This window comes from Osmerus mordax, chromosome 8 (genome assembly GCF_038355195.1).
Source record: "Osmerus mordax isolate fOsmMor3 chromosome 8, fOsmMor3.pri, whole genome shotgun sequence".
Taxonomy (NCBI): Eukaryota; Metazoa; Chordata; class Actinopteri; order Osmeriformes; family Osmeridae; genus Osmerus; species Osmerus mordax.
Genome location: NC_090057.1, coordinates 9946400 through 9974294, shown reverse-complemented (window position 1 = coordinate 9974294; position 27895 = coordinate 9946400). Strand labels below are relative to the sequence as shown.

General features: G+C 51.3%; 1 protein-coding gene across 4 annotated transcripts; it reads left to right on the top strand.

Annotated features, from left to right (window-relative positions):
- Positions 1 to 463: 463 nt before the first annotated feature.
- Positions 464 to 27895, top strand: utrn (utrophin). Of its 4 annotated transcripts, none has more exons than XM_067241975.1 (44): positions 464 to 566; positions 1220 to 1298; positions 1797 to 1889; positions 2282 to 2454; positions 3301 to 3416; positions 3606 to 3769; positions 6111 to 6356; positions 8184 to 8365; positions 9028 to 9178; positions 9526 to 9645; positions 9883 to 9984; positions 10588 to 10695; positions 11327 to 11506; positions 11979 to 12145; positions 12484 to 12607; positions 12699 to 12786; positions 13462 to 13706; positions 13933 to 14101; positions 15412 to 15560; positions 16363 to 16500; positions 16585 to 16698; positions 16887 to 17042; positions 17229 to 17399; positions 17563 to 17742; positions 17986 to 18120; positions 18384 to 18533; positions 18674 to 18835; positions 18956 to 19087; positions 19285 to 19458; positions 19658 to 19813; positions 19933 to 20103; positions 20195 to 20374; positions 20466 to 20594; positions 20991 to 21161; positions 21498 to 21623; positions 21684 to 21818; positions 22712 to 22849; positions 23112 to 23210; positions 23309 to 23470; positions 23816 to 23988; positions 25525 to 25675; positions 26499 to 26674; positions 27469 to 27606; positions 27748 to 27895. In XM_067241975.1, the coding sequence occupies exons 4-44, from the start codon at positions 2294 to 2296 to the stop codon at positions 27752 to 27754; spliced, it is 6096 nt and encodes a 2031-aa protein (XP_067098076.1). In that variant the 5' UTR covers positions 464 to 566; positions 1220 to 1298; positions 1797 to 1889; positions 2282 to 2293; the 3' UTR covers positions 27755 to 27895. The 4 variants fall into 4 exon arrangements, with proteins under 4 accessions (XP_067098076.1, XP_067098074.1, XP_067098073.1 ...); XM_067241973.1 differs by having other exon boundaries at positions 21498 to 21641; XM_067241972.1 differs by having other exon boundaries at positions 13939 to 14101; positions 21498 to 21818.

Below are 27895 nucleotides of genomic sequence, written 5' to 3'. Positions count from 1 at the left end.
TTAGATAAATATGCATGGACTGATTTGTAAAGGCTTTAGCCTGGCCTATGTCTGTTCCCCCCCCCCCCCCCACCCCCTCTCTCTCTCTCTCTCTCTCTCTCCCTCTTTCCCCCTATCTCTTTTTCGGTGTCTCTCGCTTTCTCTCTCTTTGTACATCTGTCTGTTCCTGTCCTCTGTTATCCTAGCCACTCTCAGTGAAGGGCTGTAAAGTGATCATAACAGAGATATTTATAGCAGGAGCGGAGTGGTTTGTTGGACTAGCTCTCAGTAGCGCCCTGTCTCTGTTTAACCCAGACACTTCTCAGATCTGACATTCCTCATCTGACTGGGTTCATTCTGCCATGCTCCGGTTGGAAAAAAATAGGTGTTCTTCACTACAATGACGACCCCCAGCCTACTTACAATAAGTACATCCTGCATTGTTCAAGTCATCAAACACCTGATTGTGTGTGTGTGTGTGTGTGTTCTGACAGACAGGGAAGTCACCTATCAAGGACATGTTCTGTGACCTGAAGGATGGCAAGAAGCTGCTAGAACTGCTGGAGGGGCTTACAGGAAGTGTTCTGGTGAGTGTGTGTGTGTGTGTGTGTGTATATTGGTGTCTACACAAGCATCTGTCCATGCTCAAGCCCACTCCCCACTACTCTGTCATTAACAGCACAAGCCCCTCCCCCTCACACACACACACACACACACACACACACACACACACACGCCTATCCACTCAGACACATCAACTGAAACTAATGCTTTAATTAGGTGCTAATGCCCTGTTGTGGTATCAAGTACTGCAGAAGATCCAGACCGGGCACCTGTTCAGTGCCATCCTCTGTCCATGCATCCCTTCAGAGAGAGCAGAGTGCAGACATCCTCTGTCCATGCATCCCTTCAGAGAGAGCAGAGTGCAGACAGGCCCCATGCATCCCTTCAGAGAGAGCAGAGTGCAGACAGGCCCCATGCATCCCTTCAGAGAGAGCAGAGTGCAGACAGGCCCCATGGCTAAAGGCTGCGGAATGGCATGTTGAGAGAGAGAGAGGGAACTGCTTGAAGTTCTCTTGTCTGTTCCCCATAGCTACACCTCAACATACGTTCTAGGTCTTTCTCACTGGTCTTACGCTAACTTCTTTATGGCTGGTTCATGCTGTAGTTAGCGCTGTGTGTGTGTGTGTTTGTGGGTTGCATGTGTGTATCTTTTTTAAGAGTTGTTCTCCTTCCCCAGACCAAAGAGCGGGGGGTCCACCAGAGTACACGCCCTCAACAACGTCAACAAGGTTCTCCAGGTCCTGCACCAGAACAATGTGAGTTCCACCGGCTCTGACATCACTACCATCAACACATCTTTCCAACTTCAACGGATGTAGTTTAAGCTGGAGTGGGCGTTATGTGGGTGTAACAACGTTACTTTCTCTCTCTCTCTCTCTCTCTCTCTCTCTCTCTCTCTCTCTCTCTCTCTCTCTCTCTCTCTCTCTCTCTCTCTCTCTCTCTCTCTCTCTCTCTCTCTCTCTCTCTCTCTCTCTCTCTCTCTCTCTCTCTCTCTTTCTCTCTCTCTCACCCACTCACTCACTCACTCACCTCACTCACTCACTCTCGCACGCTCTCTCTCTCTCAATCTCTCTCTCTCTCTCTCTCTCTCTCTCTCTCTCTCCTCTCTCTCTCTCTGTTGTGTTTCTGGCCAGCCCTTGTGTATAAAAGATCAGACTGTGGAGAGGGCTGGGGGCTAGGGGTTGTGTGTTTCTGTATGTCAGTGCATGTGCGTGTGTTTTTCTGAGCTTGACCTTTGTCTCTCTCTGTTTCAGGTGGACCTGGTGAACATAGGAGGAAGTGACATCGTGGATGGGAACCATAAACTGACCCTGGGCCTCATTTGGAGTATCATTCTTCACTGGCAGGTGATCAAACACACACACACACACACACTGTGCACAGACCTGGAGACAGGAGCAGGAAAACAAACAGGGGCCGTCCTGTATGAAGAGGTTTATGAAGCACACATACACAAGCATGTTTGCTTTCACATGAAGGCCACTGTTCACGGTCTGTTTTGAAAGGAACAGAAGAGCCATTGCAAAGGTATTGATTGTTGTGTGGATGGTGCACACATGGAACCTGGCTCTGTCCACATGACAGCGGACACGCAGGAAGGCTGGGACCGGGTGGACTTTGTGTCCACGCTGTCCCAGCCTTCCTGCGTAGTGACGAGGACAGGGAGCTGTGTATTGTATCGGCGGACTGAGTTTGAGAACAACCGCCTGTGTTTGTGCTTGCGTGTGTGTGTGTCCAGGTGAAGGACATCATGAAGGACATCATGTCCAACCTGCAGCAGACCAACAGCGAGAAGATTCTGCTGAGCTGGGTGCGTCAGTGCACGCGCTCGCAGACGGAAGTCAACGTGCTCAACTTCACCAGCAGCTGGGCGGATGGCCTCGCCTTCAACGCCATCCTGCACTGCTTCAGGTCAGCCGCTTGCCCAGGGGTCACAGGGGCTTGCCCAGGGGTCAGGGTCAGGCCTCAGAGCAGGGCCAAACCCTAACTCACACAGCACGCCTCAGTGTGAAATTTTTCGTGGAACCAGCCAAGAACATTCAGAACCGTACTGGGAGGCTCTTTTGGCTTTGACGTGTGTGTGTGTGTGTGTGTGTGTGTGTTAGGCAGCGGTTCTGGGAGAGGCCACAGCCATTGTTGGGGTCACTGCCTGTCTGGTGCGTTTAGACACAGCCCTGTTTACCCCTGTCATGTCACACAGTGTGTGTGTGTGCTTTTATGTGTGACTAAGTCGTTATGTGTTAGGCAAGGGTGTTCCCTTGCACTTTTCTTTCCATGCTACCTCCCACACACACACACACACACACACACACACACATCTAGAGGCTGTGAAAGGGGCCAATGTTGGTTTAGCCTGAGGCTAGAGTTTAGGTAGATCACAGAACACACACATTCCAGGACAGTCAGTGCTCTGCGGCTCAGTCCAAGGCCCTGTCCCCCAGGACAAGACACGCCCCCTTAATACCTGGTGTGGTCCTCTATTTAGACATCACAACCTTATGCAGGCTGGGATCAGCTTTAGTCTGTGTGACTGTTTATGTGCTTTCACATGGGAGGAAGACCCTTATAAACTAATTCTCCCCACGCCTGGTTGCTGAGATGTGGTGACTTTGCACGTGGGCAGACAGTCAATACAAACCGACCCTTAACTCTGACATCCGAGATACACAACAGGATGTGGTTTCCATGTTGGTTGATAACATATCAGTGATGTCATCTGTGAGTGAAACCGGGTGCTGCTGTGTTGTGTCCCTGCAGGCCCGACGTGTTCAGCTGGGAGAAGGTTCTGGGCCTCAGCCCGGTCGAGAGGCTGGACCATGCCTTCACTGTGGCTAAAGACCAGCTGGCCATCGAACGGCTACTGGATCCTGAAGGTGACAGGAAACGCGACACAAAGCAACGCCACGACGACAGCTGTTCACAAACCCCGCTCTCTCGCTTCTGCTCCCCGCGTGCCCCTCCCCTCTCCCTCACCTTCCTCCTTCACACATAAAATCCTCCACCCCCCGTCAACACCTCCTTTCTCCCTCCATCACCCCCCCCCCCTCTCTCTCCCTCTTCAGATGTGGCGGTGCAGTTACCCGATAAGAAGTCCATCATCATGTACGTGACGTCGCTGTTCGCCGTCCTGCCCAGGGACGTGACCATGGAGGCCATCCGGGAGGTGGAGACTCTGCCTCGCCGCTACAAGGCAGACGTGGACCACAGCCCAGGCCTCGGTCCACAGGTATCCCCCCGTCGCCACTCTGCTCCTGACATCCCTTTGTGCGTGCCGAACACAAAGCTAACGAGATGCCTGTTGTAGCCCGCTTTCATGCTTCGCTGCTTCTTTATCAGGGTAGAATTCATCTCCTCTTTGGAACCACTCATGTTGTCATTGTTGATGTTATATAGTGTTCATCCAGCTGGTCTGCACCCGCAGTGTGTGTGTGTGTGTGTGTGTGTGTGCGTGTGTGTGTGTGGATGACCCAGACCATGCTGTGTGTAGAGCCGCTCCCAGTAGTGGGGAAGCTGCAGAGCCCTGATACGCGTTTCCACCGTTCTGTGGAGGATAGAGCGAGGAGCCATTTTTTCCATCTGATTCTTGGGTTGTTTTCCGAAGCTGAATGTCTCCCAGGTGGAAGCTCTTTGACAGTATCCCTGAACCTCCTCCTCATTAGAACCCTGGCCACATTGTGCCTGGACACACACATGGAAAAGTCTCTTTTAATTTGACAGAGCTCTGATGGGTCCAATGAGGGCTTTCTTTCCTGGCACACATCCTGTCCCCACAGGAAGTGATGCGTAATACTGCTGGTACAGAAGGAGGGCGAGAGCAGGATGAATAAAGACAGCCTTTGTTTTTGACTGCTAATATGGTTTCACTCATGACTGTTTCAGAAGCAAAGCTGGAAGATTTGAATGGAGATCCAGAGTTGTGTTATTGGTTGGAATTACGTGTTTGATCTCTCATTTGGTCAATTGGATCTATTCAAGCTGTAGTACTGAATCCTCTCAAATAACATCTACATATTCCCAATAGCATTTGTGACATCGTACAATAGCTGAAGGACTTACAATAGCATGTACGTGCATTTCATGTAAAGTGAGAGGAGTTGTTGAATACCACTATGAGTGTAGCCATTCAGGAATATCTGAAGCATATCATGTGGTGATGATTAAGTGTGGGCAGCGCAGCCCAACCATTAGCATGAAGAACAGAAAGACCTCTAGGGCTCTCTCCCGCTCTCTCCCGCTCTCTCTCTCTCTCTCTCTCTCTCTCTCTCTCTCTCTCTCTCTCTCAATCTCTCCCTCCCTCTCTCTCTCTCTCTCTCTCTATCTCTTTTCTACCTCTCCCTACCTCAATGCATGCCAGGCTGGGCCTGCCGTTTCACTAACAAAGACGTTTACAACATGTGGGCGCCTGGTCGAAAATGTCCAAATGCCATGGAATATTTAGAAACAGATGACCTTTTCCTCGCTCACCACCAGAGAGAGGCTTTTGGGTAATTTTCAGGATGAGGAAACAAAGGTCCGTTTGAGTGGGGTGATCCCCTGCGGGCTCTATCAACGTTCATCGCGCCGTCTCCCCAGCACGCCATCTTGCACGTCCCTTCCGAGACGTCCGTCTTCTCCCTCGTTAGTCCCTCCTGTTGTCTGCCCTTGCTCCGCTCCAATCCTCTCTCCTGCCTGTCTTTTCAGTCTCTCCTCTCTCTCGCTCTGCTTTCTACATGATAGTTAGTTACGACTCCCCTTCTTAAAGACCCCCCTTCCCCCGCCCCCTCCCCCCCCCGTCTCCTTCTGGCCACCTTCCACTTCCTGCTGTGCCAGCATGGAAGTGCTTCTCAAAAGGCTAAAAGGTTGGCTCAGAATCCCCTCCCCTGTAAACGACTTCCGGTCGGAGAGTGATGGAAATGTGGCGATTAAAAGAATGTGTGCACTTGGTCACTGTGCTGTTTTGTAGCAACTGGCAGCTGGCATATAGAACCCACCAGGAGGGATCCTCGCTGCTCACCTGTTTCTGACTAATCTTTCTGACTCACTTGAATTGAGAAATCTATGAATGAATGGTTTATTAATAAAAGCATCACAACTTAAACACAGCACTAAACTACCAATGGTTCCTGTTTTCCTTTGCCAGCCATTCAGCCCTGCTGTTATTCCTGGAATGAGGCTTGACAAGCCTTGCCGTTTCAGGTCACACCTCCCAGTGTAGGCCTGTGGTATACAGCTTGGCATTCTCTCTCCAGGGAGGGTCAGCTGTTTACTCCAGTCTAGCATTGTCCAACCCAACCCAGCCTAGCCCAACCCAGCCCAGGCCAGCATGTCATGGTCCCAGCCAGGCCTCTCCCTGTCTGGGTTATTTTAAAACCAGTTTGAAGATGGTGGAGTTAAATGTGCTCGACCCATAAACATCCCTGAGGTTCAATATGTACTGCTAGGTCACACCCCCCCCCTCCCTCCGCCAGTCACACGAAGGAGGAAGAGGAGGAGAAAGAGGTGGATCCGAATACGCTCTCCCCCGATCACCCCCTATCCCCCAATTGTTCGAAACTCATCTCCCCCCCCTCTCCTCCACCCTCCCTCAGGTCGTGGGCGGGGCCACGGCGGAGGAGGCGGGAGGGGGCAGCCCCCGCCGTGCGGAGCCCCCCGGTACGCTGCCGGAGCCGGAGGAGATGGAGGTGGAGGTGGAGGTGGAGGTGGACCTGGACAGCTACCAAAGCACCCTGGAGGAGGTGCTGACGTGGCTGCTGTCAGCCGAGGACACGCTGCAGGTGCAGGAGGAGGTGTCGGAGGACGTGGAGGAGGTCAAGGAGCAGTTCCACACGCACGAGGTAGGGGGGGGGGCGCCGCACCGGGGACAGGAACTCTGGACGTCCACGGACGCACTAGCACACACACACACGCAGACACGACACTTATGTGAAGATGTGGTTTTCATATGGTTTCACATGATTTTCGTATCTTGCTGCTGGTGCTTGTCTGGGTTTTCTGTCCATGCTGGGAAAGAAGTGTGTGTGTGTGTTTGGGGTTGCGGTACAGTGTGTGGGTTTGTGCATGTGTCCGGGCTAGCTCTACAGAGTGTGTGTGTGTGTGTGTGTTTTGCAAGGAAAGAAGTGTGTGTTCACAGTAGAAGTACAGTGTGTTTGATCAGGGTAGCTGTACAGAAGCCTCCCTCTATCTCTCCTTCCCTCCCTCCGTTCCTGGTTCCAGACAACATGCTTCGTACACGTTGGGAATGCCAGGAATTCTGCAGAGCGAAGCACGACTCTCTGTGGTGCTGTGACCGGCTGCTGACTCTCTCCAATCCTGCCCAAGGAGAGGGGGGAGAGGGGGGTGAGGGGGGGAGAGGGGGGTGAAGGGGAGGTACAGGGAGTGTGTGTTTGTGTGGTTGAGAGAGTTTCACACACAAAGGTGTGTGCACAAGGATCAGTGCCTGCTCTAAGTTTCTCTGGGTGTGTGTGTGGGGGGGGGTGTGTGAGAGGGTGTGTGTGTGTTCTGCAGGAGGTATTTGGCTTCGGTCTCTCTTGGCTGAAATGGTAATATTAGAGAGTCTAATGTTTGGAATCCAGGTCAGAGCAGAAAGCCCTCTGAGCTCTTTAAGAAAACTTCTGAACAGATGCAGGTCACTTCCCCCTCCTCACCAAGCTGTGTCACGCTGTTTCCTAGGCAGCATAACTGTTTCCACGGCAACACCTCCAAAGCAGGGGCGCTAGGTGACCCATAATGCATTAGGACAGCTTGGGCACCAAGGAGCAGAGAGAGTGAAAAAGTTCCAAATGTTGCCACGTGTGTTTGTATGTGTGTATGTGTAAGTGTGCGTACACCAAGTGGTTCTGCCATTCCCTGTAATGAGCCAGTCAGCTAGTGGGTGCTCTTTTAGAAGCTGTGTCAAACCCTCCGACCCCCCCCCCCCCCCGCCCGCCCGACCATCTAGAGACAGAAATGGGAGTCAGGTGGCTGAGTGGTTAGGGAATTGGGCTAGTAATCTGAAGGTTGCCAGTTCGATTCCCGGCCGTGCAAAATGACGTTATGTCCTTGGGCAAGGAACTTCACCCTACTTGCCTCGGGGGGAATGTCCCTGTACTTACTGTAAGTCGCTCTGGATAAGAGCGTCTGCTAAATGACAAAATGTAAATGACACGCCGTCATGTAAATAAGATAAATAACATAAGGCCATTTACTTTGTTTAATAAAAGAGCAAGCTATAGACCTGATTTATAGGAAAGGTAACCTTAAATGACTTATTTTGTGATCGGGTGCTATATATATATATATATACATTTACATTACATTTACATTTAGTCATTTAGCAGACGCTCTTATCCAGAGCGACTTACAGTAAGTACAGGGACATTCCCCCCGAAGCAAGTAGGGTGAAGTGCCTTGCCCAAGGACACAACGTCATTTTGCAAGGCTGGGAATCGAACTGGTAACCTTCAGATTACTAGCCTGACTCCCTCACCACTCAGCCATCTGACTCCTTATATATAAAAAAAAAAAAAAGAAAAAAAAAAAAAGAAATTACATTATTATTATTAACTTCACCTTCCGGGGGGGGCGGGGGTGCCGTTGGGGGGGTGGAGCGCCCCCCTAATATAATGGTAGGGAAAACACTGAGTTCGCAACAATGTCAATGCCCTGACCCCTGACCCCGCCAGGCCTTCATGATGGAGCTGACGGCACACCAGAGCAGCGTGGGGAATGTGCTGCAGGCCGGCAACCAGCTCATTGCCCAGGGCAACCTGACGGAGGAGGAGGAGGAGGAGATCAGGGAGCAGATGACTCTGCTGAACTCCCGCTGGGAGAGCCTCCGTGTGGCCAGCATGGACCGGCAGGCCAGGTACACACGCACACACACACACACACACACACAGTACATATACATATCCACACATTAACACACAAACACATACATTTACAGTATACACACACACACACACACACATATGCACACAAACTCATGCATGCACATACAAGCACGCACACACTTTGTTTTCGTAGTGCTGTTTACGCGGCACGTTAGAAAGCATGATTTATGATGTGTGCGTGTGTATGTGCATGCCATGACCTGAGAGGGTCGTGCCTAGTCATCCACCCCAGCTTGCTATTGTGAGATAATGAATCACCTCGTGGTGAACTATTTAGATTGAGCTGAATAGGGTGCTATAACATGCTCTGGTGGACAGAGCTTGCCTGTCAGGTCTCACAGCTAACCTCCCTTTATCCTCTCTCTCTCTCCCTCTCCCTTTCTCTCTCTCTCTCTCTCTCTCTCTCTCTCTCTCTCTCTCTCTCTCTCTCTCTCTCTCTCTCTCTCTCTCTCTCTCTCTCTCCCTCTCCCTTTCTCTCTCTCTCTCTCTCTCTCTCTCTCTCTCTCTCTCTCTCTCTCTCTCTCTCTCTCTCTCATTGGCTCTGTTTCTCTCTCTTTCTGTCTCTCTTCCTCTTATCCCTCTGTTTCCCCTTTTCTGTCTCTCTCTCTGTTTCTCTCTCCATTTCTCTTCCCAGGCTCCACGAGGTTCTGATGGACCTACAGCAGCAGCAGTTGCAACAGCTCTCTGATTGGCTGACACTAACAGAGGAGCGAATCAAAAAGATGGAGACAACGCCCACAGTGGGAGACATGGAGGGCTACAAGGCCCAGATAGAGCAACACAAAGTAAGAGCTGCTCTGATTGGCTGTGGCTTTGTAAACAAAGACTAGCATTGGCCACTTAAGATATTGAACCAGTTAATGATTTGTTAGTTGGCATTTAGCCGATCAGATTACTCCACCCTGAAACACGAAACACAGCTGAAACGATAAAGACATCTGCCAAGTCTCATGACAAACCCTTTTATCTGCTCAGAGTATAGAGTCAGTAAGACCTAGTAATAGAAACAGTAGCTCACTACACTGTTTCCTATATGTTGTCAATGGTTAATAACCACTGACAATAACTACCCCTAACCCTATAATGGGTACTACCTTTGTGTTTGTGTGTGTGTGTGTGTGTGTTCCCGCAGGAGCTGCAGAATGACTTGGAGGCAGAGCAGGTGAAGGTGAACTCTCTGACTCACATGGTGGTGGTGGTGGATGAGAACAGTGGAGAGAGCGCCACCGCTGCCCTGGAGGACCAGTTGCAGGTGAGTCAGTGGGCGCATGTTGGAAACTGTTCATGCCAGAGTGTGCATGTTATGTTGGTGAATGTGGATGGCATGTATAGTGTTAAACTTCAACTCTCTGAAGCACATATGTTTGGCATAACCTGCCAGTTGTTTGTGGTATGGTTGTAATGACCCTGTGGTCTATCTCTTTGTCTCTCTTTAAATATCTCTTTCTTAATCTCTCATGTCTCTGTTTGCCTCCACGTTTTCCCCCAGTCTTTGGGTGAGAGATGGGCGGCCGTCTGTCGCTGGACGGAGGAGAGGTGGAACAAGCTGCAGGATGTGCTCATGGTGTGGCAGCAACTGCTGGAGGACCAGGTACACACACACACACACACACACACTGTATTGCCACGTAAACAGCCCCTCTGATTAATGCTGCCAACCTGGGCTTATTAAGATGGAGAACAACTTTATTCTTTCAGAATAAAATGCCCCCCCCCCACCCCCCAACAGGCATTTCAATTCACTTTTTACCATTCCACTCAAGGTAAAAGCCTCAGGGCTCAAATTGCTGTGTAGGTAACAGTAACCTGCAGTCGTTCTCTGAGTGAAAGCGGTCGTACTGAACTGCGGTGGCCACTCCACTCCTGCTTGTTCTCCGATAGTACATCATGGCCACTGTGACTGTACAGGGCCAGTAAGTGCCCCATCATCAAAGACCCTGATCAATAATCTCTTTCTTCCTCTGAGCGGTGAAATTGCACACACTCTTTTAGCCCAGAGAGGATCGTTTTAAAAGGTTTTTTTTCAAACGCCACGTAATATAATAACCTCAGGTAAATGTGTCCACTCAGTTTGGTGCTCTAAAGTGAGTTCCTATAAACACGTCAATTAGCACCTAAATCCACTTAGCCCATGCTTGTGTAGCTGGCTTTGGATGTGCCGAATGACACCAGGCTTGCTTTTTCTTCTCCCCAGAGTCTGTTCAGAGTGTGGCTGGCGGAGAAAGAGGCGGACCTGGGTGAAGTTCAGACCGGCGACTTTAAAGACCCGGGCGAAATGAACGCTAACGTCCGCAGATTAGCCGTAAGTGACCCTCCGCAGGACGACTGCCCAGGCTAAACGTGTAGCCGTGCTCCTCCGAACCCAAACACTGAAATAGTCACGGACGCTAACCCTGTTAGCATTTCCCGACGCAAGTTATTTCTTCGGTCCATCAGCGAAATGATACTGTTTATATGAGAAACGTTGCTAAATTGAATTTGAAAAGCTTTGTAGGTATTAACAAGAGCTTTGAGCTGGGGGAGTCAGGTTCCGTTTGATCAGGAGCAGAGGGCCGCTGGAGCTCTTTGATAGGGATCTGCCTTTTCCTAATAGGGCTTTAGACCACACTATAACAGGAACATCAAAGTGTATAATAACTCTGAAAGTGGGAAACACGATCCACTGTGGACTGCAGACCTGGGAAATAGCATAAGACTGAGAGGTTGTGTTGGGGAAACTTTAGAGGTAAGCATATACCTTAGTCTAGACTCAGCCATAATATGATTATTGACATTAGCTACGCCCAGTCTCTTCTCCATTCCGACCCTGAATCCTAAACCCCAGATTAACCACCAGGATATAAAAACTTAGCAAACCTCTCAAATCGAAAATATCTGCTCCATGACAGTTATTGTATCCATTGACCTTGTGAATCTCATGTTGACCTCGGCAGATCCTGAAGGAGGACATGGAAAGGAAGAGGAGAACGCTGGATCAGCTGTCGGACGCTGGACAGGATGTGATGTCACTGCTGCGGAATGCGGAGGCGGGGTCCAAAATTGAGGGTGACACGGAGGAGCTGGCCCAGAGATGGGATAACCTTGTACAGAGGCTGGAGGACTACTCCTACAAGGTTTGTGTGTGTGTGTGTGTATTTTTCGTTATTGGTCCTAAAGAATCATGACATAGTTGCACACACCTGTGTACATGCACACGTATTTAGCTAATAACCATGGAGACCAACTGCCCCAGTTTTTTACTCTGGCATGAAGAAGTCTGAGCTGAATCAAAGGGAGCCAGAGAGCCTGGCTCCAGAATCCTCGGACCAACTGAACACAATGTTGACAGACTTAAACAACAAAACAGAAAGTTGAATCCCAGCCCAGAAACTCTGTACCTGGTTCAGTAGCTTTGTCCCACCTTTTGGTCAGTGTGTTGGTCTCTCTGGGGTTGGTGGTGTGTAGACAGGAACAAACATGATCCAAGATGGCCTGAATTCCACAGAGTTCTTTAGCTACAGGTGTTGATCTGCTGGTAGTTTCATATCTGTCCCTGTATGTGTCCAATCAGTCACATTCATGCGCGTGTTCTGAACCATCGTCAAGGTGACAGAGGCCGTTGCCAGTGCCGGGATGACACAAGTTATGGAGTGCGTTGTCGTGGACACGGTCACTGTGACGGCAACTAAGGAAGTGTTTGAAGACCAGGATCTTGCCCCGCCAGCTCCCCCCAAGAAACGACTAGTGGAGACGGACTTGGAAGTCCGGAGAGTGTAAGTACAGAAACGTGCATACACACACACACACACACACACACACACATACACAAAGGTTTGCATTACTATCCTAGTGAGGACTGACAATTCACTCCCATTGTAAAGGGGGTTATCCCTAACCCGTAACTCTAACCATAACCCTTAATGTAATTCTAACCCTAACACTAGCTCTAACCCTAAACCTAAACCCCCCTTGAAATAGCACTTGAAAATGTGGGGCCTGAGAAATTGTCCCCACAACGTACATTTTTTTCTTAGTTTCATTTCCTTGTGAAGACTGATCCCGACAAGGGACGTAGACCATCCACTCTGATGTGTTCCTCCCTGGTTCCCAGGCTGGAGAGCAACCTGTCTGGTGTACTGAGCTGGATGAGCATGTGGAAGTCGTCAGCTCAGGCCTTGGCCTCCACACACCCCGACACTGCAGGAGAAACATCTGATCTGCAGGACCAACTACAGGTCAGCACACAGGAAACTCCATTTCCCCTAAGCACCTTGTGTGGACTCTCAACATCATGACTTAAGAATGTCTGTCTTCCAATCGTTTCAGGCCTTGGAGGCGGAGCTGTCGGCAAAGGAGGCCCATGTTGGTCAGGTGACCCAGGGAGGGCGGAGCCTGCTGGAACAACTTGAGAGAGGTGGGAATTTATACTCTGGGAATATCTACACTAGGAAACATTGTTTATATTCATATTGTAGAAGTTTGTAGAAGTTTATATTCTATATATATATTTTATATAGTTTGTTTATATTCATATTGTAGAAGTTCCAGCTGTTCATTTAGCACTGCCTATGTGTATGCATCAGAATCAGAAAGAAACTTATCATCTTAAGTTAAGACGTTCAAGGTATGTTGACTTATTTTTGGAACGACTAACTCTACCTCCATCTCCATAAAACCATAACCTTATCCTGTATGTGTGTTGTTTAACTTCTAAATGATAAAGTTATGGGCCCATTTCAATGTTTATCTGTGTTGGTCTCATAAGATCTTTTTTATCACTTTTCCACTGCCTCTCAGTATATCCAGGGTATTCATAAACAAGGAATTTTACTGTGAGACTGCCAGCCAGCTGGAGATGTGTGTGTGCGCATGCAGGTAGAGTTATTAAACCTTGCTGCAGGAGCCAGGGGCTCCAGGGTTGATTTACCAGTGCAGTGAAATCGGCCGGCCTTCCCCGTGTTGACACTGCAGTGACTGGACTGCTGGTGGAGTGCTGCTCCGCCTTTTTAAGTGTCTCCCTCTCACTTTCTCACGTTCCAAAGCCCTTTTCAATGTCCCGCTCTCTGCCGTTGTCCTCTCCGACCCTCAGAGGGCGTGTGCGTGGACACGGTGCGCTCCGACGTGGACAGCGCCCAGACGGAGTGGGAGGCGTGTGCGAGGGAGCTGCAGGCGGCCAGGGAGCGGGTCCGGCTGCAGACCCGGATCAGGACCGCCTCGTCTCAGCTGGCTGAGCTGGACCGGGCCCTGGGCCGGCACGACCTGTGGCTCAGCGGCACGTCGACGAGCCGGGGAAGCGACGAGGCCGAGCTCCGAGCCTTGAGTTCAGAGTGCCAGGTCAGGACGGTGTTGTCATAGAGGTGCCAAGAAGAGCCAGGATAGGCTTTAGGGGAGGATCTTTTCTTTGTTTAGCGAGAAGCAGCTTGATTGGACAGCTATCCTGTCTGTCGCAGGGCCCTAACCCCCAACTTATGAATAGATGGAATCAATTAAACAAATAGACGGTGAATGAAACGATGAGATTGGCCAAACCCTAACTCCTCCTCGTCTCTTCGTCTCCCAGTCACAGTTGGCCCAACTGGCTGCTCTGAGCCCACGATTGGAGGATCTCTCAGCGGAGGCGGGCTCCCTGGGAGCCACGCCCACCCTCAGAGACCAGCTGGTGGTGGTGACAGCCCACCAGGCCTCCACCCTGCAGCAGGTCCAGAGACGGGAGCAGGAGGTCGACGCAGGTACACGGCTGCAACCTTCCCACAACACCCACACAACCCTCTTTCAACATTCTGACGACCTCTTTCCTTGTGGCCCTGGCCACCTGGTTACACCGAGGTCAGGGACTGAGCCGTACCCTGTCTCTGGAGGCTAGTCTGGTACCTCAGCAACAACACGGGCAGTGACCATATCAAAAAAACATCTTGTCAACGAAGCATCAATGCTATATTAATGACCTGTCAGTGCAATCGATTCTAGTGCTCGTTCAGGGTTGTAAGCCTGCAGCAGTGATGGTGGTTTTTACCGAGGGAGCGAGAACAGTGAGGCAAGGCAGAAGCTGGAGATATGACATCAGGGTTATGTGCAGCCTTGGTCGGGCACAAGTAATAGACTATGTCCTTATATGACCATATAATGCTCTGGTGTGTGTGTGCGCCAGCGTAAGTGTGTCTGAGCGTGTGTGAGAGGGAGAGTGAGAGAGATTACAAGGGTTTTTCAGTGCCAAACGTTTTCCTTACCTTTGGGCCAGAAGTTTTAAGACTTCAGAAATCAATCACTACTTTCCCTCAGGTATTTATGAGCACGACTCGCATCCAAAAACAAGCATGTAAAAAGAGATTGGAGAGCCTGTATTTCTTCGAACTTTCGATAGGTATGTGTGTGTGTACATATGTTAGTGTGTGCCCACCCCTGCCCCTTGGGCTTTTATAACACTGAGGTGTTAGACTCGAGCCAAGGGAAACCATTTTGTTTTTGCTTCAAGCAATCAGTCATGTACTGGGGCCTCTCTCTCACATTCTCTCTTTGTTCCTCTCTTCTCTTTCTCTGTTCTCTCTCTCTATCTCTCTCTCCCTCTCTCTCTATAATACAGCTGTATACAAACACAGGCAGATAATGCAACCATTAAATCACCTGCTAATAAAGAGAGGGAAGGGGGGGGGGTCAGGAGTATTGATATAAGGAAATAGGTCATCATGGCCATAGTCCTGTGTGTTCATTATAATCAAATATTCCACTAAGTAGGGTTTTCTGTCTGGGGAGTTTCATCGCATTGTGTTGTGTTTGTGTAACTGGACGGTATTGGAGAGCTGTATTGGCCATCATCCACTAGATAACAGGTACTAGGTACATGCAGTCAAACATCTGTGTCCCTAGGCTCATTTGGAAAACACACACACACACAAGCCTAATGCCATAGCAACCAAAAACTCTACCAACCACAAACAATGGGGTAATCCCAAAACATCACTTTGCCCCCTTGTGGAAGCTTGATGTCATGCAATTGTTTACCAGCTTAGGGTAACCTGACCTGTCCTGTTTTCGGTTCCAGCCCTGGCAAGCCTCCAGTCTACAGCAGCCCAGGTGCCCACGGTGCCTCCTGCACCCAGCCTGGTGGAGGGGCTGGAGGCCAGACTGGGCACCCTGAAAGAGGGCATCGTGGACGTGCCAACAGCAGAGGGGGCGGTAGAGGGGGCACAGGTATGTGGCGGGGCAGCAAGCTGGCACTGTCAGGGGGATGGTAGAGGAGGCGGTGGGGCAGGTAGGGGAGGTGGTGGGGGAGGAAGGGAGGTGGTAGAGCAGGTAGGGGAGGAAGGGAGGTGAGGGAGGATGGGAAGAGGGAGGAGGTAGGGAAGGATGTGGGAAAGTAGTTAAGAAGGTCAGGGGGGTGCAGTAAGAACTGGTGTATTTGAGATACATTTTGCCAGTCATGTCATAGCTGTCTGTCTCTCAAACAATGGGCCTCTTTCTGACCTCCACATTGTCGAATCATAAAAATGGTGTGTGTGTGTGCGTGTGTGTGTGACCTTAAGCGTGTAGGTTAGAGAATATAATGGGCCCCATTCTAACGCCCTCGTTTCCATGCTGTCTGTCTCAACTGCCCCAAAGGAGGACAGCAGGAATGTGTGCGTGTCTGAGAAACTGTGTTTGTCTAAGTCTGTATGTGCGTGCGTGTGTGTACGTGTGTGTGTGAGCCCTCCACCGGTGGAATGTGGGTAGCCTCTAGCCAGGCGTCGTTATCGGGGTAGATAAAACTCAGTGCCAGGGGAGATGTGGCACATTCTGGGCATGAGGCCCACCGCCGGCCCTGTTGGTTTGGGCTGTTGTGGCCCTTTTTTTCCAAGCAATTATATTCTAGAGGGCTCCCTAGCCAGCCAGGCAAAACCAGCCTCTTATTCTGCTTAAACCAGTCAGCCTCCCTGCGTAAACCATCCAGTCACTAACCACTCTTACATTAAACATATGGGTAGTGTAGTCCCGACCTCATTCTGTTCTCCCTCAGGCTCTGTGCATAGAGATTGAGCAGACGCAGCAGGCCTCGGATCCGGAAGAACTCCAAAGATGGAGTCAGCTGTCCTCCAGGGCCCGGGAGGAGCTGGGCACGCTGCAGTGCATCCTGGGAAGCCTAAAGGACAATCAGGTACAAGAGTGTCATCTCAGGCGAAACTGATGTTTTGCTGTTGTAGTTGTAGTTTATGAACCTGTGGTCTTATGTTAATGACAGGTGCGTGTGGCGGAGGTGGAGCGATGGCTAGACGCTGTACAGGAACTGATGTCACGGGATGCTACAGGTCAAGGAGATGCAGAAAGACTACAGGAAGAGCTTAACCAGTGCAAGGTCAGAGGTCACACCACTATATAAAAAAACTTTACTGATCCTGTCTTTCCTTTTAAAGTTCTCACAAGATAAATGTCTCGTGCTAATTGAGATTCGAAATATGCTTTCGAATTAGAAAATGTACGCTTTCTGTGTCTCTCTTTCTCTCTCTCTTTTTCTCTGTCTGTCTCTCCCCTCCCTCCTTCCAGGAGTATGTGGGGGAGATGGAGGTGGTGGAGAGTGCTTTGAAGCAGATGGGAGAGAATGTGTTGGCGGTGCAGGGGACTGCAGTACCCAGCCTGGTCCAGTGGGGGCAGCCTCAGCTGGAGGAGAGCCAGGCCAGATGGGAGATGTTAAGTAAACAGGTGAGGAAGAACAAAACGGTTTGGAGTTACACATTCTATACCCATAGATATGGACACTAGTAACAATTATTGATAAGCAAAGTTGCAATGACTTGTACCAGTTGCCCAGTTGACATCAATGTGTGTGCGTGTGTTTCTTCTTGTGTGTGTGTGTGTGTGTGTGTGTGTGTGTGTGCGTGCGTGTAGTTGCTGAGCCACCAGGAGTGTGTGGCAGAGAGCCAGGAGAAGCAGGTGAACCTGAGGAAGGACTTGGCAGAGATGCAGGAGTGGATGACCCAAGTGGATGAAGAGTTCCTCATGAGAGACTTTGAGTACAAGAGCCCTGAGGAGCTGGAGGGAGCACTGGAAGAGATGAAGGTGTGGAGGGGAGGGAGGAGCACTAAGCGCTGGGACAGCCGGCATGAACATAAACGCATGTCTCCCGAATAGGAAATCTGGGAGTTTTACCATGTATTTATGCTCATTAAACTAATATCTCGTCCTCCATCTCTCCCTATTCCCTTCCCCCGCCGTCTCTCAGAGAGCTAAAGAGGATGTGTTGCAGAAGGAGGTGAGAGTGAAGATTCTGAAGGACAGCATTAACATGCAGGTGGCCAAGACCCCCCCTGCTGGCCACGACCTGATAGAGCAGCTGGCCGGCGTGCTGGCTAACTACCAGAAACTCTGCCACCGCTTCCAGAGCAAGTGTCACACTCTGGAGGTAAACACTCATCTGTGTGTGTGTGCGTGTGTGTGTGTGTGTGGATATTTGTGTGTGTGTTTGATTGGTGTGTGTGTGTCTGAATGTGGTCGTGAATCTATTTGACTGTGGTTGTGGTCACGCCTCGATTTGACTGCGTGTAGGTGTGTCTGATTATGGACATGAATGTGTTTGACTGTGGTTGTGGCCACACCTGGAACCTGACTACATGTGTGTGTGTGTGTGTGTGTGTGTGTGCTGCAGGAGGTGTGGTCCTGCTGGATGGAGCTACTCCAGTACCTGGAGGTGGAGCTGGGCTGGCTCAACTCTCTGGAGGAGAAGATCCACACCACTGAGAACCTGCCAGAGAGCCCTGAGGCTGTCAACCAGGCACTGGAGGTACACACACATTTAGTCATTTAGCAGACGCTCTTATCCAGAGCGTCTTACACACGCATGCTTTGTCACCAAGAGACCCTCTTTGTTTGTGTAACTATCAGCAATATTGGTGCCTAGCTGTAAACGAATAATGGTCGTACGATCTGTCTGCATGTCTCTTTATCCCTCTTTCTCTCTCTCTCCCCTTCTCTCTCTCGCTCCCTCTTTCTCTCTCTCTCTCCCTCTTTCTCTCTCCCTCTCTCTCTCTATCTCTCTCTCCCCAGTCTCTGGAGGGTGTGTTGCGTCACCCCGGGGACAACAGGACTCAGATCAGAGAGCTGGGCCACACTCTGATCGACGGGGGCATCCTGGATGAGCTCATCAGCGAGAAGCTGGAGAGTTTCAACACCCGCTACGACCAGCTCAGCCAACAGGTGTGTGTGTGCGCGCTGGTGATCATGTTCAATAGTCACATGCAAAGTAGGTCTAACTGTAACTGTCACCTGTGGAAGGCTAGCTGTGATGTCTGTCTACGCTGTGTGTTGACGTGTGTGTGTGTGTGTGTGTGTGTCAGGCTGTGAGCAGACAGGTGAGTCTGGAGCAGCACCTGCAGGTTCTGAAGGAGAACGAGCTGGCCCTCCAAAGCCTGCAGGACTCCCTCACCCTGTTGGACCAGACGCTCACCTCCTACCTCACCGAGCGCCTCGACGCCTTCCAGCTGCCGCAAGAGGCCCAGGTACACACACACACATACACACGTATATATATGCACGCTCACACATGCATACACAACGATCTACAGGAGCGCAGTTGGATTCAACAGCTGATGAACTCTTAACTCCGCCCCCCGCCCCAGGCTGTTGGCACAGAGATCGCCGCCCACGAGGTGACGGTGGAGGAGCTGAGGAGGAAGAACGTGGCCAACCTGGCCCCCGCCTCCCCCGAGGGCAAGGCCCCCCGCGCAGGCACCATGCTGGACCAGCTGCAGGTGCTGCTGACCCCTACTGGGCAGAGGGGGGAATTACAGACCCACGTTTACCACATTGTTGGCAAATATCATCTCAAATGACCTTATCTGCCTGAATGGCTTGATGTGGAGAAACGACCCGGAACTGTTTGAACCCGAGTGAGCGTGACTGTGTGTGTTAACTGTTTTGTTTTTTGAACCCCCCCCCTCGCTCACAGAGGAAGCTGAGAGAGATCTCCACCAAGTTCCAGCTGTTCCAGAAGCCGGCCAACTTCGAGCAGCGCATGCTGGACTGTAAGAGGGTTCTGGACGGCGCCAAGGCGGAACTGCACGTTCTCGACGTCAGCGAGGTGGAAGCGGAGAAGATCCAAGAACGCCTCAGCGGCTGCATGGTGAGATGTACACGCGTACACAAACACACACTCACCCCTATGTGGCCACACAAAACTACACCTCTAGCTAGAAGTGATCTTTTCCATAGACTCGTTATCCAAGTGGACTCCAGAAAGTCTCCGAAACAGAACTGCTGACTGTCCACAGCTGTCCCTGTCTGTTTGGGAGGATGTCACGCTGACTGTGCTCTGTGTGTAGAAGCTGTACAAGGTGCTGAGTGAGGTGAAGCTGGAGGTGGAGACTGTGATCAAGACCGGCCGGCAGATCGTCCAGAAGCAGCAGACTGAGAACCCTAAGGGCATGGACGAACAGCTGACTGCTCTCAAACTGCTGTACAACGACCTGGGAGCACAGGTAACACACACACTCATGCACACACAAATACACACACACACACACGTACTCATACAGTCATACACAGGGTTTTCAAATGTCCTCTCTCCTCTCCTCTCTCCCCCCCCCCCCTTCTCCAGGTGACAGAGGGGAAGCAGGACCTGGAGAAGGCTCTGTCTCTGTCCCAGACGTTCCAGAAGGACAGCGCCGCCCTGCAGGACTGGCTGACCACCAACCAGGCCCTGCTGCAGCAGAAGAACTCCTCAGGAGACATGCCGGCCGACATCGACGCCGAGATCGCCTGGGCCAACGTGAGTCACGGCCTGTGTCTGTGCGTGCGTGTCTGTGTGTGCCTGTGTACGAATGTGTATCCCTAGCTCGGGTGTGTGTGTGTGTTTCCAGGGCCTACTGAAGGAGTCGGAGCGGAGCAAGGCCGAGCTGGCTTCCCTGGTGGAGAGCGGCGCAGGGCTGCAGAGCCTGGTGGAGGGGAGCGAGAGCCAGCTGGAGGACAGGCTGGGCGAGCTGGAGAAGGGCTGGGGCCTCGTACGCACCTGGACCGAGGACTGGCTCAGCGCCATCCTGGTGAGTCCTGCCACGGGGCCGGAGGGTGCTGTTTCCTTCTCCTCTCTCTCCGTTCCTCCCTCATTCCTCTTCCTCCGTCCCTCCTCTGCAGAGCCACCAGAATGAGGTGGAGATCTTTGATGAGAACCTGGCCCACATCAGCACCTGGCTGTACCAGACCCAGATCACCCTGGATGAGAGCGAGAAGCTGTCCAGCCCAGACAGAGAGAGGCTGCTCAAGGTACTTAGAAATCCGTGGATCGATTGTTGACCAGTTGTTGAAATGATCCATTTATTGATTGAATTAGATTAGGTTTGAATGTTGTGCTTAGCCGGATGATACCAGTCTGTCTGTGGACAGTTTGACACAGTAGTAATTGACCCATCGCTGTTTTGATCTGTATGTCCTCCCATCCCTGTGTGTGTGTCTACGTGTGTGTGTCTACGTGTGTTTGTCTGCGTGTGTGTGTGTCTGCGCGTGTGTGTCTGCGCGTGTGTGTCTGCGTGTGTGTGTCTGCGCATGTGTCTGCGTGTGTGTGTGTGTCTGCGTGTGTGTGTGTGTCTGCGTGTGTGTGTGTGTCTGCGCGCGTGTGTGTGTGTCTGCGTGTGTGTGTCTGCGTGCGTGTGTGTGCTCCAGAGGGTGCTGGCGGAGCTGGAGGACATCAGCCAGCGTGTGGACAGTGTGAGGGACCAGGCCATCATCCTGATGAGCAGTCGGGGGCCAGCATGCAGAGACGTGGTGGAGCCCAAACTGGCCGAGCTCAACCGCAACTACGACAAGGTCTCCCAGCACATCAGAGCTGCCAAGGTATACACACACACACAATCTCTCTCTCCCTCTCATACATACACACACACACACACAATCTTTGAACACACATGCTTACCTGAACCCAGGTATACAAACACATTTACATTTAGATTTAGTCATTTAGCAGACGCTCTTATCCAGAGCGACTTACAGTAAGTACAGGGACATTCCCCCGAGGCAAGTAGGGTGAAGTGCCTTGCCCAAGGACACAACGTCATTGGCCTGGTGGGGAATCGAACCGGCAACCTTCTGATTACTAGCCCGATTCGCTAACCGATCCACATGCACACATGCACTGTAAGGTTCCTAACTACTCTTTCTCTCTTCTTCTAGATGTCCACCAGTGTGGAGCCTGGAACTGGACAGCTGAGTGAACATATGGTCCAGACCCAGAACCTGTCCCTGGTCCAGACCCAGGCCCCAGCCCAGACAGAGGCCCCAGCCCAGACAGAGACCCCGGTCCAGACAGAGGCCCTGGTCCAGACAGAGGCCCCGGTCCAGACAGAGGCCCCGGTCCAGACAGAGGCCCTGGTCCAAGGGGAGGCAGGCCTCCTCCTCCCTGGCCTGCAGCAGGCCTTCCTGGGAGAGCTGCAGGACACACTGAGGACCCTGGAGCTCCAGGAAGACCTCGCTCACACACTGGATGATGACAAGGTACTCACACAAACACATACACATGCACCGGAGCATGCTTTGGGACACACACACACGATCATGCACACAAAAACGTTTAAGCTGTACAGGTACACACTCAAACAACCTTGTCTGGCTTTTAACTAAGTGCTAAGGCAGCGTTTGACATTCTATATGAGATTTATGCAGCAGACTCAATATAAATAGTAAAGCGTGAAGTGTGATTTAAAGTGTGAGACGTAAGCAGCACTGTGATCGGCCAGCCCAAGGGTGGGATGTCTGGGACTCAAATCTGATTATTTTATCATGCTTCTTAAGACTGCAAACAAACCGACCGTATCAGCCAATCCTAAACGAGGTCAGGAAGTAGAGTGGTAGTCAGTATGTCCAGTCTGCTGTTCCTGCCTTGGAGCACAGTGACTCAGGCTATCCTACACTCCATACGGACTTGGACTGTTGTGACCTCTGACCCACCTCCTATCTGCCTCTTTTCTCTCCTTCCTTCCTTCCTTCCTTCCTTCCTTCCTTCCTTCCTTCCTTCCTTCCTTCCTTCCTTCCTTCCTTCCTTCCTTCCTTCCTTCCTTCCTTCCTTCCTTCCTTCCTTCCTTCCTTCCTTCCTTCCTTCCTTCCTTCCTTCTTTCTTTCTTTCTTTCTTTCTTTCCTTCCTTCCTTCCTTCCTTCCTTCCTTCCTTCCTTCCTTCCTTCCTTCCTTCCTTCCTTCCTTCCTTCCTTCCTCTCCTCTCCCTCCCTCCCTCCCTCCCTCCCTCCCTCCCTCCCTCCCTCCCTCCCTCCCTCCCTCCCTCCCTCCCTCCCTCTCCCTCTCCCTCTCCCTCTCCCTCTCCCTCTCCCTCTCCCTCCCCATCTCCCTATCTCCCTCCTTCCCTGCCTGCCTGCCTTCCTGCCTCCCTGCTCAGATGGATGAGGAGAAGGCGGGCGTGGAGGAGATGTTGAGGAGAGGAGAGGAGGTGCTCCTGCAGACGCCTGACGAGGAGCAGAGGGAGGAGCTGAGGCTCACCCTGCTGAGGCTGCGGACTCGGTACACTGCTCAGAGGGTGAGACACACACACAAACACACACTCACACACAACCTCTTCAAGCTATCTAATACTAAGCATATTATTAATATTGAGAACGCCGTACAGAACGGTAGCACAGAATGGTGCAATCACTATCTGGAGAGCTGCCGCCCTTGATCTTTTTATTTGTCTTTCTGGGTTTCTTACTTACTGTTTGGCCTTGGGCTCTGTGTGTGTGTGGTGTGTGTGGTGTGTGTGGTGTGTGTGTGGTGGGTGTGCGTACATACGTGTCTTGCAGGAGCTGAGGGTGCTGAGAAGCCGGCCGGTAGATGTTGCCATGGACGACTCCTCTTCCTCATTCAGCTTCACAGAGCAGACCGCAGTACTGTCAGGAGAGGTGCGAACACACACACACACACACACACACAAAACACACACACACACCAGCACTCCCCTGTCTCTTGTTCCGCTGTAATACCGATGCGTGTCCTCCAGGGGGAGCCAGAGGAGAAGGCAGGCTGCGTCAGTCCGTCAGACTACCTGTTGGACATCAACAAGGTGCTGCTGGCTATGGCTGACAACGAGCTGCTGCTCAACTCCTCCGAGCTCAGCAGTGGTCTGTACGAAGACTTCTCCAGCCAGGAGGACACACTGAGGGTGAGCCTGGGGGAGGGAGGGAGGGAGAGACCGAGAGAGGGGAGGAGGGAAGGAGGGAAAAATAATGTGGAAAGAGGATCTTAGTAGCCGGGATAGGCGGATTGGGAAGGATGAGGAGAGGTGTGGAGAAGAAAGATGAAGATGAATAGAATAAGATAAGAACGAGCCGGAGCTAGGAGCAATGTTTTTTTTTTTGGGTGAAATGTGAAATGTTGTCTAGTTTTTGGAACTGTTGAACTTATCACTTCTCTTACTTTCCCCATCCCTCTCCACCTCTATCCCTTTTTCCTCCTTCAACCTCCTCCCTTCTCTGTCGCTTTCATTTCTCCTCCCTCCACCCCCCAGGGTATAAAGGAGAGTCTGGATCAGCTGGGGGAGCAGGTGGCCGTCATCCATGAGCGTCAGCCCGATGTCATCCGGGAGGCGTCGCCCGGCGAGGTGGCACAGATCGGCGACGCCCTCACCCAGCTCAACGCCGAGTGGGACCGCCTCAACCGCATGTACAACCACCGCAAAGGGTGGGTAGACCCGCACACGGCCACGCAATGTCACACAACAGCCTCTGGATCGGACAGAGTCATGTGATGGAGAGAGAGATAGACAGAGGGAGGGAGGGAGAGGGAGAGGGAGAGGGAGGGAGAGTGTGTTTGATCATGGTCAGTCAGAGGTTGGATCCATCTCAGATCTCCTCCCCTGAACCCTCCTGTGGGTCACTGTTTAACAGCCAGAGCTACAGCAGAGACTGTGATATGCCAGACTGCTACTGAGCCCCTCAATACCCACACACCCACACACACAAACACACACACACACATGCACACAGACTCACACACACAGATTGCTGGCCTTGATTACTGTCACACTCTTACAAGCTCACCCTGTGCAACGGGGACTCAAACACAGCATCATAAACTGTCAAAAACTTCATTAAAAAATACAAAAACAGGTTGTAATCTGATGCAAGGGATCAAGGCGAGATGTGTGTTTATATAGTCTACAGGCTCCCAGTGAAATCGAACTTGTGAGTGTAGGAAAGCGTAACCAAACCTAATTTCCTCATGTCATGTATATAATAAGATCCATATAGCCTCTAGACCACAACTAAACCTGGCCCACTAGTTGTTGTGAACGTCAATCAGCAGGGATTATGACCAGGAAGTACCTTCAGGGTATCAGGAGCAGGGGGAAGATCTTAAAATGGATCTCCACCAAAAACCCTTGTGTTTTAAACCAGCTGACCTGCCTGTACTTGACTCTATTTAGAAGATGAAGATAAAGTGTTGGTTCGGTAGCCATGATTAGTCTTTAGTCCATTTTCATGACTAGGCTGTGTTTGCAGGGCTTTGTGGAGTTCACACGCACACACACTCTCTCTGGTGTTTAATAGAGGTCATAAAGGAGTGGGGGAGGGGAGGGGGGGTGCTGTCAGGGGGTGTGGGAGGGGGTAGACTAACCATTTTTCCTTATCGGGAAGAAGTGTGAATTTCCCTGTGGAGGGACTTGGTGACCCAGGGCTGTTCTTGCAAAAATTGTATTTTAGCGTTTTTTTTACCTGACTTCACCCGACCACAGTGCACACAAGCATCTGCTCGGGAACGCATTCGTTGTGCTTTGATAACATAAATTACAAAATGAAGGAAACATTCTGTTGTTTGTCTGTTGTTATGAAATGTTTTTTTTACCGACTGAATGTCAGCTTTTAAGATAAGAGAAGGCAGGAGTTGTAGACGAGTGCGAGGCAGAATTTGAGTTGCAAAAATATGCTTCAAAGTATAACTTGACTCATTGTGTTAATGCATTTAATATGCCAGGTATGTGTGTATACATGTAAGGAAAGATAACCACTCGCCATTTTCAACAATCAGTTAACATCAGTATTGTTGTAGTTCTGTGCCTATGGGAACTGGGCTGTGAATTATGCTGACCCCCCCCCCCCCCCCCCCCCTCTCTCTCTGTCTCTCTCTGTCTCTCTCTCTCACTCTCTCTCTCTCTCTCTCTCTCTCTCTCTCTGTCTCTCTCTCTCTCTCTCTGCTCTGTGCTGCCCCCTGCTGCAGGAGCTTCGACCGTGCGGTGGAGGAGTGGAGGCAGTTCCACTGTGACATGGCCGACCTGGGCCAGTGGCTGAAAGACACAGAGCAGCAGCTGTCTGAGGGGCCGGGAGCGCACACGCACCTGGACCTGGACTCTGCCTGGGCACAGCAGGCGGTGAGTGTGTGTGTGTGTGTGTGCGTGTGTGTGTGAGAGAGTATGTGTGTGTTTGGGGTAAAAGGAGGCATGGTTGGGTACAGTGTGTGTGTGACAGGTAAAGTGTGCAGAGTGTGTGTGTGGGTGGGGGTGGGTGGGGGTGGGGGGGGGGGGTGGGGGGGTTACAGTGTGTTGGACAGAGCTTGTGTATGTGTGTGAGTGTGTGTGTGTGTGTGTGTGTGGTTGTACGAGTACACCCTCTTGTTCTCGGGCTGAAATTGAATATTTCCTTTTCCATTAGCCGTTGGGATTTAATCAAAAACTAAAATGTGAAACTCCCCAACATGGAGTTATTATGCTAAATCCAAGGCTACATTAGCATCAGATAAACAAACCCCAACAGAACACCAGGCTCTATGCTAATTTATGAACACACACACGGTGCTGCCTCCGTGCTCCAGCTAGGATTAGACAGACCTCCCGCAGCACTGGGACATTTAGTCTCACACACAGCTGGAAGCTTCCCGTCAGAGGAAATGAGCTTTTCTTCTCACGAGCAAAAAACTGTCCACTTGCACAGCTGAGTCTTGCACGAAGAGCTCTCACTGCTCCGCACGCATTATGTGAGATGGACGAGAGAGGGGGAGGGAGAGAGGGAGTCACACAGCACAGAGAACGAGTCTCTGAGAGATGGGGGGGGGGGGGGGAGAGGGAGTCACACAGGACAGAGAACAAGTCTCTGAGAGATGGGGAGGGAGAGAGGGAGTCACACAGAATTGAGTCTTTGAATGATCAGTTGACTTCCTTTTACTTCATGCATCTCCCTGCGTGTGTCCGTCTGCAGGAGCTGGAGGAAGGCCTGGCCAGCCACCAGCCTGTCCTGGTGGGGTTGACCCACACCGGGGAGAGGATCATCGGGCAGCTGTCGACCCCCGATGGGCCCCTGCTGGAGGACAAGCTGGGGGCCTTGAGCCAGCGATGGAGGGATGTCAACAGACAGGTCATGGACAGGAAGCGCAGGTATGGTAACCACGCCAGCATACAGGAAGTGACAACGCTAGGAAAATGATGGTGGAACTCTATGTATCACTCCTTTGTCCCCAATTTATTTTAGTTTTGATGATTGATGGAGTGGGTCAGGATCAGTGTGTGAAGAATTCTGGTATTAGAATTCCTAGGAGCAAAAAATCTTCTTGTCCATTGCACATTACCTACTGTAAACAAGGCTCTGAAATGGGTTTGCTGTAACTAAATGTGGGTCCTGTTGCGTATTAGACTCGGGTAGGGAGGAACTATCAGCAGGACAGATCACTACACAACAGTAATATAAATGTAAATGTTCGGATTAGCCCTTGCACACGGGGTGCCTTGGGGAAATACTGATTTGTAATCTGTTATGTGTGTGGTTTGTGGGTGTGTACGTGTGCATGTTCACGTCTGTGTGTGTGTGTTGTGCGTGTGGTTGTGTGTGGTGGGTGGGGTTGTGTGTGCATGTGCGCCTCCCCACCCGTGTGTGTTTTGTGTATTGCGTATCCTTCCGTGTGCCGTCTCTGTGTGTGCATGCGGATGTGTGTATGTGTCTGTGTGTGCGCGAACTGTCTCTGTGTGTGTGTGGGGATGTGTGTGGGTGTGTACGTGTGTCTGCGTGTGAGCTGTCTCTGTGTGTGGGTGTGCGTGCGTACGTGTGTGTGGATACTTGTGTGTGTGTGTGTGTGGGTGTGGGTGTGCGTGCGTACGTGTGTGTGGATACTTGTGTGTGTGTGTGTGCGTGCGTATGTGTGTGTGGATACTTGTGTGTGTGTGTGTGTGTGCAGGTTGGCAGGAGGAGACCCGGCCCTGTCAGACCTGGTGAGGAGGAGTTCCGAGCTGGCTCTGTGGCTGGAGCAGGCAGAGTCTGCCGTCAGCTCGTTACCCAGGCCCTCCCCTCTGACAAGAACCTCCGCCAGCTCAAGGTTTGAAGACCCAGCCCAAACCTCACGGTGCCCTCACCTGCCTCTCTCTTCACTCTCTTTCATCCTAACCTCCTCCTTTCTGACCTGTCTAATCAGAGTGTGTGTCGAACTCCAAGGTCAAATGCTCCCCTCTTCCTGTAGGCTTTAGCGGATGAGATGGAGTATCAGGACGAGAGCCTGGGTTGGCTGAACAAGAATGCCCCTCATCTTCTGGCCAATCCCAGCGTGAGCCCCCAGGAGAGAGAGCAGCACGTCAGCAGGCTGAGGGGCATCAACCTGAACTGGAGCA